At 55.6% G+C, this 15,530-nt stretch overlaps 1 protein-coding gene across 3 annotated transcripts; it reads right to left on the reverse strand.

Moving 5' to 3' along the window:
* Positions 1-569: 569 nt before the first annotated feature.
* DACT2 (dishevelled binding antagonist of beta catenin 2) lies at positions 570-10,312 on the reverse strand. Of its 3 annotated transcripts, XM_086708323.1 has the most exons (5): positions 9,965-10,084; positions 7,054-8,452; positions 4,326-4,431; positions 3,190-3,408; positions 570-2,349 (listed from the first exon to the last, which is right to left on the reverse strand). In XM_086708323.1, exons 2-5 carry the CDS (start codon positions 7,252-7,254, stop codon positions 791-793), a joined length of 2,085 nt encoding a protein of 694 aa, XP_086564449.1. In that variant the 5' UTR covers positions 7,255-8,452; positions 9,965-10,084; the 3' UTR covers positions 570-790. The 3 variants fall into 3 exon arrangements, with proteins under 3 accessions (XP_086564449.1, XP_086564448.1, XP_025768646.2); XM_086708322.1 differs by lacking the exon at positions 7,054-8,452 and having other exon boundaries at positions 9,965-10,312; XM_025912861.2 differs by lacking the exon at positions 9,965-10,084 and having other exon boundaries at positions 7,054-9,916.
* Positions 10,313-15,530: the final 5,218 nt, after the last annotated feature.

The following is a 15,530-nucleotide window of genomic DNA, read 5'->3' on the forward strand; positions in this document are numbered from 1 at the left end:
AGGGGAGTGCTGGACCCTCAGACTGTGTGCCCCATCTCCAGGGCCCCGCCTGCCACCTCTCGTGCCCCACGGTGGACAGACGGTCCTTATAAGATACCCTGTGCAACACGTTTTCCAATAAAACCCCATCACGGGTGCGTTTGTTTGACGTAGTCTTTAGCTACCAGAGCAGATCTTAAGCTGGGGAGGCCCTCGTACCCGTGACGAAGCGGATTCCAGGAAGCACAGTGGGAATTCTACCCGGACTCACAGACGTGCCTGGAACTCTCTTTTGGAACAGCCTGCGTTCTCCACGTTCGGCAGGAAGCGGCCCCCGCACCTCTCACGGCACCGCCTCGGCACCCTCCTAGGCCCTCCTCTGTGTTCTGAGATGTCACTGGGGCACCTGGGCTGCCCAGGTCATGACCTCATGGTCGTGAGTTCAAGCCCCCTGTCAGGCTCTGTGCTGACGGCTCAGAGCCGGCGTGGGCTCCACTGTCCCCCTCTGTCTCTGCCCCTCCCCTGCTCGCACGCACACGCTGGTCGACTTTAGCTAAATAAACATTAAAATTAAAAAAAAAAAAACGCAGTTGCTTTTTAAAATGTTTATCTCTAAACCACATCCTGAAACTAGCTGCCTGTTACATGAATGTCCACAAACCCACAGACGCTTTGGCTAGTCTTCTTATGGTTTTTCCCAAGTTCTGGTCGGCCGTCCACCTGTTGGGGCTGGTCGCGTGCTGTCATCGCGGTTCCTCAGGACGGCTTCCCTGGCGCGGGCGGGGACGCCCCGGGCTGTCTCCTGAGGGCCTCACACCATGGTCATGACCCTCAGTGCCGCCGGCTGGAACCTCCGGATCTTTCTCTTCAGGGCCTTGGAGGCCTTGATCCGGCACACTTTGGGCACGGGGGGCAGGGGCGGCCTGCGGGCGGCTGGGGCCCGCGGGAGCTGTGGGGGACGCGCCCCAGGCCAGGCCCCGCCTTCTGAGTCACTGCTGCTGGACTCCTTGTCCCCAAAGCAGCTGGCAGTGTGGTCGCTGGCCCTGTCGTCCTCGCTGGTCTCGGTGGCAGCAGACGGGGGCAGGGAGGCACCCTCGGCAGAGTGCTCGGAGCCCTCTGACTCGCTCCTGGCGCGGGGGGCCCGGGGGGGCAGCCTGGGCCTGGCCCGGACGCACACGGGCCGCTGCCCGCCCCCTCTGCTCACTGCCGGCCTGTGGGGCCCCAGGCCGCCCGAGACCTCCACGGAGGACAGCCACCGGCGCTGTTCCTGTGCCTCCCCCCTGGCTGCCACAGCAGCCGCTTCTGAGGGGAACAAGGCCAGCGCGGGGCCCCCGCGGGCCTCCCGTCGGGCCACCAGCAGGGGCACCAGGAAGGGCACGGGGTAGAGTCTGGGCTCAGAGCAGGACCGGCTGGGCGCCACCCCGGCCGGCGTGGGCCTCCTCCTGAGACCGGCCCCCCACTCGGGAGGCAGCTGGGGGGTGGCGAGGGCACCTCCCGCTGGCGGTTGCCCCCCAAACCTCAGGACCTTGTCACTGGCCCCTCTCCTGATCTTCACAGCCTTTGTCCTGGGGGCGCCCGCTTTTAGCCCCAGGAGAGCAGCTCCGCTGACAGCAAATGGGGGGCGGCCACACCCCTCGGGGGCCAGAGCGGGGTTCTCTCCTCCCGCCTTCCTGGCAGGCGACAGGACTGTCCTCTCCTGACTGCTGGCGGCCACCTGGGCACGCCCACACCTCGGCAGAGGGGAGCCCAGCACGGTGTCCCCACGGGCGCAGCCACTGGAGGGCTTGGGTCCCCCCTTTGGAAGGCTGCTGGGACGCGGGGTGCCCACACCCTGCTGCTCGAGGCGGTCCCTGCTGGCGTCCCCTCTCTGGGCCAGCCTGCCCGCTCCTGCTCTCCCGGGGGTGCACACCAGCTTCTCTGGGCCGTCTGGACCGTCTGCTCTCTGGCCACCAAGTGCCTGCGGGGATGGGGGCCCCTGCTCACCCACACTGCTCCTCGCGGGGGTCCCTCGGGCCCGCAGCCTCAGTAGCCTGTCTATATAGGCTGCAGCGGGGCCGGCCTCAAGGACAGGTCTTGTCGGGATCGACGGGCCTGTGGGGCTGGGAGGGGGCTTCCTAGGGGGCGGCTGGGAGTCGGCGTGCAGGGCGTCCCTGGGCAGAGCGAAGAGCGGGCTCTGCAGAGCTACAGCGTGCAGGGGGCTGGGGTACGGGTACACCTCCCTGCCCCCCGTGGACACCAGGTCACGCCGGTACTTGGGGTCCGGCCCGTGGGCTGGCAGCCCCATCCCGTGGCAGAGGAGGGTCGCGGATGTGGGGTCCGTGCTGGCTTTCTGGGGCACCACCGCAGACGGCAGGACTCTTTCAAGATCACCTGGGAATGAGAAGGACGAGCACACAGGTGGATCGGGGAGAACCCAGCACAGCCCCAGTGTCACTTCCTGCCCGGCGGGCGGCAGGCCGGCGCAGTGCCCCGTGTGGGCCTGGGGGGCTGGGGAAGGGTCTTGCCGGCCACTAGCTCCGCCCCCTTCCCAGGGCCTCCCCGTCGCAGGTGCAGGGCAGAGCCTGCACTCAGCCTTCACCCCGCGTCTGCAGGTGCCCAGAGAGACGGGCGACTGTGACCGCGCGGGGGGCTCCGGACCACCCCCCCCAAATAGGCGCTGACGGAGAGGAGACCGTGGAAAGGTCCACCAGGACCACCGGGCACGGCTAGGCCGGGTCTGCTCCTACAAAGCTAACAAGGCCCAAAGATGAAGCCTTTTCTTTTCGGGACGGACCGAAGGAAAACGGAGACTCTCCCTTGTGCCTGGGCGAGGGAGGCATCCACGTGGGAAATGAACGCTCTCCGCGTCGCTCTGGGTCCTGAGCCCCCTCCAGTTACGGAGACGCACCATCAGGCTGTGTGAGGTTCCTGAAGGACTTTTACAGTAACTTTCTGATGTCCACATAAGTAATAAGGAAGAACGCTTTTGGTCACGCCAAGGTTACTTGCTGTAACGAACGGAAGTGGGCCCTTGATTCCCGTCTATCGAAACACCAAGAAAAGCCCGCAGAAACTTCGGAGGGGCACCTGTGGGACGAGCCCAGCGCCAGACGCGGACGGGGCTCCGGCTCAGTGCTCAGTGATGCAACAGCCGCCCCCTCCCCCGCCCCGCTGCCCCCACCCCCCCACCCCCCCGCAGTGGGGCCTCCCGCCTTCCTGGCTCTCCTTTACCTGTAGACACAGGCCTGGGCCGGCACTCGCCCTCCTCGGTGGCCTGCGGTCTACAGGTGGGCAGGGGGGCTCCATGCACGGTGGTGTCGTCGGCTGACCGGGGCCTGGCCGTGGGGTCAGCTGGCAGCAAAGTGCCCAAGGAGTACACGCGGTCACTGCTCACGGACGTGCGGGAGGCCGACAGGGAGCAGGAACCACCATCACTCAGCTCGTAGAAGCCTAGACAGGGTGGATGGAGGAGGTCAGCGCTCCCCCGGGCGGCGGCCCCTTTCCTGCCCGAGGACGCCCCTGTGCTGGGGGGGCTTTGGGATCTCGTCAAGGCAGGCACCTGGGGAAGGTGGCCGGGGACTCCTGAATGCCCGGGAGTGCTCCCCATGACTGTCCACTGTTGCCCCACGAGCAGGCCAGTGGGAACCCCCACGCCCCACCACTCGCCCCCCTCCTCGGCGAGTGGCTGTTCCGTGACCGTTAACCTCCGGCCCCTGCGGGGCAGGCCTCTGGCATCCTTCTCCCTCCCTCCCCCACGCTGTGGGGTCCATCCCAGGTGGCAATCAGAAGGGGCCACCGGGGGCCCCCCACAGCCCGGACCTGCCGAACACACTGCACACCCAGGCCAGGCCGTGGTTGTGCAAGTTTACAACAGGAAGAGACGGCATCCAGTGCTGGACGTGGTCCCCTGGGTTTGCCGCGCGAGCCAGCGTCTGGACAGACGGGATTACGTGCCCTGGACAATGGCTCCGGAACGATTTCCCTGCAGCTTCACAGTAAGGGACACGGGCAGCTCCTCGTCATCTGTGACCGGTTACACAGGCTTGAGCCGGATGGAACGGCTCTTCGCCACCTCCCGCGAGCCCAGCCCGAGCAGACCCTGAATCGTCTCCGCCCGGAGAGGCGAGAGGCTGGCGAGCCTTCCTCCATCAGAAGCAGCGCTTCCCGTGCTAGGCCCTCTCTCCGTGAACACACACGTGCACACTCTCCCGGGTTCTGAAGCACATTTAGGTGTCAGGAGAGAAGTGTGGCATCTTCAAGGGCCCTTGGTAATGGGGCCTCCCGGCTCGGGCGCCGTGCCATCGGGGGCGGGCTGAGGACACAGGCGGGGCCCAGGAGGGGTGACGGAAAGGGGGCGTGCGGGCTACCTGAGCTGGGCCTGCTGTCACTGTCGGCCGCCTCGCCGCAGGGTCTGCCCACGTCCGGCTGCTCCAGGTGGGGTTTTAGGCCGACGTCCTGGCGTCTTAGACGGGCCTGCGAAGGGACAGCATGGGAGAGAAAACCGTCTCGAGTACAGAAGCCGAGCGCGGTGCCCCACGCACGTGACGTCTGCACTGGGCATACGGCTTACACCGCTCCCTCGGAGCCAGTCCCCTGCTCTCTGGTCACCGGAGGAAAATGTCCACGACCCTCCCCTCTTCACACCTCTGTCCCCCCTCAACGGCAGGCTTAAAAAAATCAGCAGTTCCCAGTTAGGCATTTCTTTATAAGGACAGACTGATACAGTCTATGCGCATAAAGTCAGGATCCAAAACCACACCTGGGGCGCCCGGGTGGCTCGGTCAGTTGAGCCTCCATGACTTGGGCTCAGGTCACGATCTCGCGGTTCGTGGGTTCGAGCCCCGTGTCGGGCTCTGTGCCGACAGCTCGGAGCCTGGAGCCTGCTTAGGATTCTTTGTCTCCCTCTCTCCCTGCCCCTCCCCCCACGCACGCGCGCACCCTCTCTGTGTCTCTCAAATAAACGTTAAAAATTTTTTTAAAAAGCGGCACCCGGCACGCGCCACGGATATGGGTGCTGCTGTCCTCAGTTTTACGCAAGAAGCTACCTCCTCATGCTCACGGGTAACAGACCTGGAGTTTGGTGCCCACGCTGCCATATTCGTTTACCCAGCAGACCCCAGGTGACCTTCTGACTTTTGAAACTGACCGGAAGCCCCCCCGGAGAGAAAAAGTCCCCCTTCCGCATGTGTCCCACACCCCATTTTACAGGTTCTTCCCGGCTTCACGGAGCCCTCAGGGACAGGGACAGAGGCACGGCGGGAGAGGACAGTGCCTGCACTCCATGAGCCTCGAGATCCGCCTGAAATCTTGGTTTAGAGGCTCACATCTTAGCCCTGCCTTCAGAGGCTCTCTCCCCTCCAGGCCTCAGCTTCCCCAGCCGTAAAATGGGTTATTATGAGCGTCAGCCACACACCTGTGTGTGTGTATTTATGTAACACCCGTGTAGCACGTGTACGTGGTTAATACTCATAGTCCGTACTCACACATGTTCGCACACGTAGATAACGTACGTGCGGGACACCCAGGGCACTGACCGTTTAACCAATGCGGATTTCCTTCTTTCGATTATAAAACAACACCGTTTTCGAGGTCTGCTGTGCCAATTTCTTGTTTTCCTCAACAAGGAAGTTTAAGGCAAATAATTAATGAATGTAATTACGTGGTTCGCCCTGTTTGAGAAAATGATTGTGCTTCAGACTTTTATATAGAAAGTGAACAATTCCCCTGAGCCCCCAATTACGGGACTCAGGGGAATGAATTATTCCAGCAGCCCCAATGCCGTGAGAGGTCAGTCCAAGGGAGAGGCAGGCAGCAGTAGTGTGCGCCTCCGACGAGGGAATCCCGTGGGCACGGAGTGTTCAAATCCCAGCCCCCGGGAGGTTTGGTGGGTGAGAAGCCCAGGGCCTGATGCTGCCCCCGGTGCGTCCTGAGCCACCGTGCCGAGCTCCCCTTTCTGCCAGGACCCGAACCAGGGCTCTCAGAACAGGCTCCAAGTGTTCTAGCAAGAGTCGCACAGCCGCGACACGGTCTGTAAGCAGACAACACGGCAAAGACCGGACTTGAATTTAACAAAAACGCGATAACCCCAGAACCATCCAGTCTAGCCTAAACATCCTGGCCTTTTACCTTGATTATTTTTCCGAAGGGAAGCACTACCCAGGTGAACGTCGGTCGCAGAGAGAGCCAGGCAAAGACGGGCTCCTCACGTAAAGAATACTAGATCGGGCAAAGGGGCTCGTGTAGATTTTTACTGCAAATGACTTTTCTTTTCCTGCCAGTGGCAACGGGAAATCGACCACGTCGCCCTGTCAGGTCACGCCTGGACGCTTACCAGCATCGACCTGACCTCTTCTTTCCCAAATCACCGTGCCCTCATCCTTCTGAAGGAGGAGATCACCCCGGACGCCCCAGTTGGCTTTCTTCCTCCCTCTCTGAACCCCTTTCCGAAAAGAAAAAAGTCCCCCCTGTGTGCTTGTGCTGAGATTCACTGCTTTGTGATTAATGTTTGGCCAGCCAGGCCTTCAGTGGGTGGTTTCTGATTAATGTCGAGAGGCCACGGACACACAGGGTCCCGGGGATTCACAGATGATTTACCGCATCCTCGGGGCCCTGCACGTCTACAGGGCTTCACCATTCTGGATTTACACTGTCCTCCTTAACCCTTCCCCCGTCCCTCCCTCACTGGGGGTTTTTATGGCTCAGCTTTTCATTAATTCCTACTTGGCATCTAACTTTGTGCAAAGAGTCAAAAGTCCCTTCTGAGACCAGGATAAAGCATAATCCGTGGCAAGCCAGCCGCAGAGTATCTCCACCTGTGTATTTCCACAGGGAAAACATCATTCCAAACTCGCTGGGTGAATGTGACCGTGGCAGTCACGCGGATTCTCTTCGGAGCAGCCCACAAGTCGCTGGGGTCACGTCCTCCCCAGCCCTGTCCCCAGCATTCGGGCTCACCATCAGGGCAGAGTATGGTGTCAGAGTCCCCCAAAGCTGTGTAAGGGGGCCTGGGGTGAGGACAGCACAGCCACGGTTCCCCGGGCACGGGGATCACCTGGGCATCAGTGCAGGTTCCTGGGATCCCCCCATCCCCCTCACCTGAGACTCTCGGCCACACCCGGGCACCTGCATCTTGACAAGCCTCCCGCCAAGGCTTTCCGTGACCATGAGAAAGTCTGACAACTGCATCCAGGGAACGCCATTAAAAACAAATATTCGGTTCATCCCTTCCTTTGAAATGCTTGCTTTGTGAACCGCGGGAGAACGGCCTGGTTCCCACCTGTTTCTCCTGCCTGCCATCCGCAACTCAGCGCTGTTGTCTTCTCAAACCTTTAAGGCAGATTCAAAGGGTAAAAACTGAGACCTGCCCTCAAGTTCAGGACAAGCGATGGCCTCTAGAACCCCTTTATTCTCTCCTTGAAAGCTGAGCCTGCGCGAAGGAAAGATTTCACACAGGAATTCCGTGGCTAGCACACGCACCCCGTGGGCAGGGACGCGTCACTACCCAGCTTGAAAAGAGGTCCGTCGATCAACAGCAAAGGCTCCAGGGTCACACACACATCAGCCTCACGGATAAGAGACGGAAGCCGCGCACGGTCCTGTGGATGCCCTGCCCTCACCGGCGACCTTGAGCAAGTTCATTTCCCTGTGAGTGCATGAAGCAGGCATGGCGGGTCCAGGGAACATCCCAGACATCATGTTTACAGCTGCAGAGTCAGCGTGCTCTTGTGGTATATTTAATGCCAGAACCCGCCAGTGAAAAGGGATCATCGCACGCTGCCTCTGTTAGGACAAGTCACGACCAGCCAAGTCAACTACTGGGAAATTCTTCCGGAAAAGATTTCACTGCAGGGTCCTCAGAACCCTTTCTTCAGCTTCCACCGGAGGGCACCTCTCCCACGGACTCCGGAGCGCCTCCTGGTGGCAGCTGGAGCTCCCAGCCTTCCCTGGGGCATCCCCGTCCCTGTGGGCGCTGCGGGGCACCTAACCCCTGCGGAGATGGGGACAGCAGCCACTTCTCAGGGAACGAGGAATCTCCCTGAACATATGAACAGATGAGCACAGGCCCGGCCGCGGAGTACCGGAGGTCACGGGGCATCAGAGACGCAGACGAGGGGACGGTAAGTGTTCTCTTCTGTTAGAGCAACAGAAGTTGTTCCTTTATTTGCTCCCCAAGTACCACGAGGCACCTACCACACGCTCTTTGGAGACTTTAGATGCCGCCATTAAAAAGGTACAGCCATTTTGGCAAGCGTTAACGTGCCAGACCTGCCGGGTTCCTAACGGCAGTTCAAATCCCGAGCAACGCTTCCCGGGGAACCCCTGCTGGACAAGACCTCCGAGGGTCAGATAAACGTCCTTCCTGCGTTCATGCCTGCACGGTGACGCGGGGTCCACGCCGGGTGGGCCTGGCCCCCAGCTGTGAGGTCTCCCTGCAACTGCGCTGCGCACAACAGGCTTCTGATCACGGCACCGGTTAATACTCCTACCTTTTTCCCTGCGGGAAAGAGGTGAAAGCGTTAAGCCCCGAGCTGATGTCACACAAAAGCAATTGCTCTTCTCTTCTGATCACGCAATCCATGCCAAGCACCGTCTGAAGACAAAGTCCGCGTGTTCCTTCTGGCGGCCACGTTAAAAAAAAAAATTAAACAAAAACCCCAGCCCTGTTTGATCGCTTCCAAAGGGCACTGGAAACTGGAGGCTGACGACTCACAAGGCTGATCTGTGTGTTACTTAACCATCAGCTGCCCTCCGACAGCGAGGAGCAGGTCCGCACTCCAGCACACTGTCCTGCACGTCCGTGGCCGCTGTGCGCCGAGCTCCGGGTCACGGGGACCACCGGCTTGCCGAGCGCGGCGGGCGCCACGGGAGAGCAGGCCGCCCTGAGAGCCCACCCCTGCCCTCTGTGCCGCCGCAGCTCCGGAGGCAGAGGCCGGTCTGCAGAGGATTTTCCGATCTTGCCACCTCGTTTTTGCAATCTGCAATTCGGGAAGACGACCGACCCCCGACCCACCCACCGGAGTCCTGGCAGGCATCTCCGGGCACTGCACTTCCGGATTCTTGAGTCCAGGAACGGTTAACAAGTCCGTCACCTGCCTGAGCTAAGCTGACAGTGAGGGTGCAGATCCTTCCAGGCTGCTTTGTTAAGGAAGCAGCTTTTACACAGAACAGATTTGAATTTCTAATTATAAAAAAAAGAAAATTCCACTTAAGAGTCCTGGAATTAACTCCCATCAGATAGGAATTTTTCTATACAGCCTTTCTGTTTTTCCTTTTAAAAAAAATACTGCAATACTGGAAAAATTCCGAGTTGTTTCCAGGGGACGAAGTGAAAGCATACAGCGGACTGAAACCTGGACGAGTGTCTTCAGTCCTGTAAAAAGGAGCTGGCACTTGGAGGGGGCCAAGGAGAAGACACAAAGGCCAAGCAATCCTAAGCGGGTCCCCGGTTCTACCTACGGCCTCTGGGCTGCAGAGAACACGCCTCATTTCACAGGTCAGGTTGCAATTTAAAGTTGACGCTTTCATGGGATACAAGCTTTTTCCTCAACGTGTTCTTTCAACGACGCGATCCCATTTAACCTGAGCACAATGCGGGGACAATTTGGGGTGCGCTCGGCACGCTGGCTATGTCGTCCCCGAACCTACGCAGCAGGGACGCCTGGTATCCGGGGTCTGACCCCACGCAGCCCCCGCCGCCAAGGGAAACCGACCTCAGGCGTTCTCGCCAGAGCAGCACTGGAAGTGAAACAAACAGCAATGCGCGCTCAGAGTCCGTCCGCGCGGGGAAGGAGGCAGAGCCCGGGCGCAGCCGAGGGCGCCTTTCACAATCGGGCTCCTCATCCCGGTGCTTGGCTGCGTCATTTGGAACCGAGCGCAGTCCCCCGGGGTCCCAAAGGGCGCCCTTCGCTCAGTCGCACAGCCCTTACCCGCCGCGCTCCCCCACCAGGTGGCACGGCCCCCCGCCGCCGCGCGCGCCCCAGCCGCCCCGGGGCCCCGCGCTCCTTACCAGCTGCTCCTGCAGCGCCGCCAGCGCCGCCTCCAGCCGCAGCTCGCGCGCGCGGGGGCCGCGGGGGTGCTCGGGGCGCGCGGGCCCGGCCGGGGGGTGCAGGGCCAGGGCGCCCCGCACGCGCGCCTGCTGCGTGTCGCGCAGCCCCTGCAGCTCGTGCAGCCCCGCGAGCGCCGCGCGCAGCCGGGCGCCCACCCTGCGGCGGTCCCAGCCCGCGGGCCCCGGCGGGCCCCCCGGCGCCCACATCCCGCGCCCGGCCCGCCCCGCGCCTGTCCGGCCTCCCCCGGCGTCCCGGAGCCTCCTCGGAGCCTCCCGGCCGCGCGCGCGGCCTCCTGCGCCGCCTCTCCCCGCCCCCGCCCCGCAGGTCGCCAAGGTGGGGTGGGACCTATCGGTGGCCGCGGAGGGCGGTGTTTGCACACGCCCCGAGGTCACAGCGGCCGCCCCCGGGCCCGCCCCGTCGACGGAGCCCCGCGCCCTCGGGGACCCTGGGACCCAAGCTCTCCCTGGAGGCCGGAGGGGACCGAAGGAAAAGGGGGAGCCCAGCAGCAGAGCCGCAAAGGGCCGGAGGGGGAACACGGTGAAAGGTTGTGTTTAGGTTTAAAGTAAAAATATAAATTCTTGGCCCAGTAGCGCATTGTGAGGGCCACGTTACCACCGTAAACTCGTTACAGATTTGGAAAGCGTGTTATCCACTTTTCCTGATGCGTATCTGCAGTCGGAATCCTCAGCTTGTCTTTTTTTTTTTTTTTTTTTCTTTTTTTTTTTTAATAATCGCTTTTTTTGAGATGCTGTGCAGGAATCATTACAATTCACCTATTTCAAGCGCACAGTCCAACGGTTCTTAGTGTGTGCACAACCGTCCCGGGGCTGTACAACTGTCACCACCACCAGTTTTAGAACATTTTCACCTCTCCAAAAAGTAACTCTGTACCATTAGCCTCAGCCTCCTCCGCCGCCGCGCCCCCATCCTTCCGCAGCCGGTTCGGGACATTTCCTGCCAATAGAATCATGCACCAGGCAGTCCTTTGTGCCTGGCTTTTTTCTCTTCCCTTAGGCTTTTCCAGGTTCGTTCATGTTGTGGCGTGATCTCCGTCCGTCGTTCCTTTCCACTGGGAGATAATATCCCATTGTTTGGATAGACCACTGTTAACGTACCCCGTTCACTTACTGGTGCACATTTGGGTTGTCGCCACTTTTTGGGCTACTAGGAATATTCTGCTCTGGGTTTTCATGTGCTAGTTTTTAGCTGAAAGTTATTTTCATTTCTTTTGGGTGCAGACCTCAGAGTGGCACTGATGGGTCGTAGGTAACTACTGAGAGCCACCTCCTGAAGGACGACCAGACTGCTTTCTGAAGCGGCTGTGCCGTTTTGCATTGTCACCGGCACCGCATGGAGGGTCCAGTTCTGCCACGCGGAGGCCGGCATTTGTCCTTCTGGCTACAACCGTCTGGTAAGTGCGAAAAGGTGTCTCACTGTGATTTCGATTTGCATCTCCCTATGGCTTCGTGTACATATTGGCTGTTTGTGTATCTTCTCTTGAGAAATGTGTGTTCAGATCCTTCGCCCATTTTTAAAATTGGGTTGACTTTTAATTATCGAGATATGAGGGTTCGCTCTGCATTCTTTGTCATAAATGTTTTTAGGTCTGTTTTGCACACCCTCTTCTGTTTGATTAGTTTCCTGGCACTTGTCTTAACCATCGTGGCTTCTTATGACGTGTTGATGCTCAGTAGAGCCTGTCCCGCCACCTGTTCTTGAAGGATGTCTTGAGTATTCTTGGCACTTGACAATATTATGTAAATTTTAGAATCAGCAGGTAGATCTCTAGAAAAATCCTATTGGTATGTTGATGGGGATCACATCAACTTTAGAGTTACATTTGGAGAGAAATGATGTCTTTATAGTATTTAGTTTCCTAATCCATGGACGTGGATTACTCATTTATTTATAAAGATTTTCTACAATGTTCATTGCTAGTCTATAGAAATAAGCAAGAAATTGACAAGCTGATACTGAAATCCATATGGAAATGCAAGGAGCCCAGAATGGCCAAAACAATTTTGAAAAAGAACAAAGTTAGAAGACTTTGGAAGAAATCTAACAACTTTGCTAAAGTTATTCACTTGAATAGTTTACGTAGATTTTTTAGGTTTTTTCCATATACGTTCATATTATCTGTGACTAATGGAAGTTTTGATTTTTTCTTTTCCATCCTCATATCTTTTATATTTCTTTAATATCTATCTATCTATCATCTATCACCTCTCTCTCTCTCTCTCTCTACTGGTTTGGTTGCAGTGGATAAGACCTCCAGTACAGTGTCAGGAAAGTGATGATATCAAGCACCCTCATATCATTTCTAGGGGCAGTGGGAAAGTTTTCCACATTTCACCATTAAGGATGTTTGCTGTATGTGTTTTATCAGTTGAAGGAAGTTGTCTTCTACCTAAAATGGATGTTGAATTTTACCAAATGTATTTTCTACCCTGGAAGAGATTGTTATTTTTTTCTTTTTTTCTATTAGTATGAATTATGTTAGTCGATTTACAAAAGCAAAGCTAACTTTGCATTTCTGGATAAACCAACCTGGTCATGACTTATTTTCCTCATTTACATATTGCTGGATTTCGTTTGATAGTTTTTTGTTTTAGAGTTCTGCCTCCATTTTCGTGAGACTGGGTCAGCCCATCCTTTTTTCTCGTAAACTTTTTCTCAGGTTTTCAGAATCAATGCTATGCTGGCCTCACGCACTGAGCGAAAATATTCCTTCTTGATACTCAGTGTAAGGGTTTGTGTAAGATTAGGACAATTTCATTCTTTTTTTTTTTTTTTTAATTTTTTTTTTCAACGTTTATTTATTTTTGGGACAGAGAGAGACAGAGCATGAACGGGGGAGGGGCAGAGAGAGAGGGAGACACAGAATTGGAAACAGGCTCCAGGCTCTGAGCCATCAGCCCAGAGCCCGACGCGGGGCTCGAACTCCCAGACCGCGAGATCGTGACCTGGCTGAAGTCGGACGCTCAACCGACTGCGCCACCCAGGCGCCCCATAGGACAATTTCATTCTTAAATGTTTGGTAGAATATTAATGAAGCCATCTATGTCTGGGGTTTGTGTGTGTGTGTGTGTGTGTGTGTGTGTGTGTGTGTGTGTGTGTAAATGTTTTAAATAGTGAACTGAAGTCCTTGAATAGCCGTGTAATTACTCAGACTCTCTGTTTCTTCTTGTGTCAGTTTGTTGCAGTGTTTTTTTCATTGTGATCATATTTTCAATTGTGTTGACATAAGTGTTCTGTAATAGTGATATGTCTCCCTGCCCAGACTTTTTTCTTTTTTTCTATTTTTTCCATTTGGTTATTTGTGCTTCGTCTCCCTTTCCTCCTGGGTCATCCTTAGCAAAGGTTTGGCAATCTTATCAGTGTTTTCAAAGTACCGACTTTAGACTTTGGTGATCCTCTCTGTTTTCGTCTGTTTTCTCATCTGTCGATCTATTTTCCTTCAGCCTATTTACTCTGGCTATAATTTATCAGATTACTCTTCTAACTTCACTCACTGACATCTTCCTCCGTTTGACAGTGCTCAGAGCTCATTTGTGGTGACAAGAACTTGTACCTGGAGAAACACTGGGTCCTGCCCCATCTTAGATTGTGTGCACAGTCTTGACGTTGAGAACAAAGTGTGGGGTTGCCTTTCCTGCTTGGACGACATCTGTGTTCGGAGCTTTCTGCAGACGACAATGAGCGTGACTCTCGTGGACTGACTTTCGAGAGGGGAAGTCGTGGATACAATCTCAGGGTGTGCTAGAATATGAGAGATAAAAGGAACTTTAGCGACCATGTGCTGTTTTCTTCCGCCATCGTCTCCTGTCCCTCGTGTCAGAGGTGGGATAGAGGCCCGAAAAGTTCATTTTAACTGACTTGTCTAACCCTCTCCCCATTTCTCATTGTGAAATCAGGACAATAGTGGACTCTGTTCTCTCTCACACACAAGAGAAATGTGTCCTCTATCACAGGTGCCCCCTGAGAATGGGTTTGAGCCCAGGGGACACTTTTGGGCCCAGCGGGAAGGACTGACTTAGGTCTTCACATTGGGTTTGCACCCTGGCCCCAGGCTCCCTCACAGACGGTCTGTATTTTTTTTTTTTGGCTTTCTCACCGCTCACCTTATTCCTGTTTTATTGCTCCTGTCCTTCATTTTCTGTGTTTTATTGATCCTATCCTTCATTTTCCATGAACTTGAAATCCTTGTCCATTTTTGAAGAACTTTATCTTTCTCTGTTTACACCCGGAGAGAACACGGTTTCCTGGGTTCCTGGAGAGCCAGTCAGAACCTGGGTGTGTTTGTCAGGAATCCAGCCTCCTCAGCCAATGCGTCTGACTCTCCCAACCGGCAAACCTGCTGCTACCTGTTATTTTTCACTACGTAAGCACCATCCTCCACGTTTTGTCACATAAGGACACAGACCGGCCAAAAAGAAGGAGAGCTTTTGAGTTTTACCCCTTTATCATCTGTTCTTTTTCTTTTTAAAAAAAATTTTTTAATGTTTATTTTACTTTTGAGAGAGAGAGAGAGCATAAGCAGGGAAGGGGCAGATAGAGAGGGAGACACAAAATCCGAAGCAGGCTCCAGGCTCTGAGCCGTCAGCACAGGACCCGATGCGGGGCTTGAACTCACAAACCATGAGATCATGACCTGAGCTGAAGTCAGACGTTTAACTGACTGAGCCACTCAGCTGCCCTTGTCTGCTCTTGTTTAATCACATCTGTTCTTCTTTAGTCATACTGTCTAAACTATTCGTATTTACACAGTTCTCTGTAAAGATATGTATCCGTCAAAGTTAAAGATGTGATAGACCTTATTCTCTGGATGATTTTTATGTTACACCATTTTTATTCTGTGGATACAGTAGGTTCTTGCAGCTCTGTGAATACTGACTTTCTATTTTGTTTTTAGTGACTTCTGTGTTGCATAGTGTCAGTATTTCTGTTTGCCTTTGGCTCTTTCATGCTGTAGACTTTCCTCACGTGGCTGACTATTCCTGGATGCGGTTTTCCCGTGAGGCGGTAGGAAGGGGTACATCGTCCTTGAATTTGGTGTTGTGGTGGGATTAGAGAGTGCAGAGCAGACCGGGGTGCTCTGTGTGCCCCAGAGTCAGATGTGCAGGGCCGTCCTTGTGGTCCCGGCACCAGACACCCCCAGGTAGGCATTTTATCTCATTTATACGTGGCCGTACATGTAGATTTTGCTTTGGTTTTGTTGTCACTGCTGTTTATGGTCATTTTCACCTGGTTTCAGGAGGAAGACATGTGCTGCATGTACTATCTTATATCAGAATTCACTAGAAATTTTTGCCTTTAAGCAAAGTTTTCGCAACAGTCAGAATCTGCTAGAAATTTTTGCCTTTAAGCAAAGTTTTTGCCACAGTCAGAATCCGCTAGAAATTTTTGCCTTTAAGCAATTTTTTTTTGCAACAGTCTCAAGCTTATGAAGAAGTTGCATGTGCAGCGCGAAGAACTTTCTCCTGTTTTCCCAGAACCGTTGAGAACACTTTGATGACCTGTGGCCCT

This window comes from Puma concolor, chromosome B2 (assembly GCF_028749965.1).
Source record: "Puma concolor isolate L17-30 chromosome B2, mPumCon1.1.hap2, whole genome shotgun sequence".
NCBI lineage: Eukaryota > Metazoa > Chordata > Mammalia > Carnivora > Felidae > Puma > Puma concolor.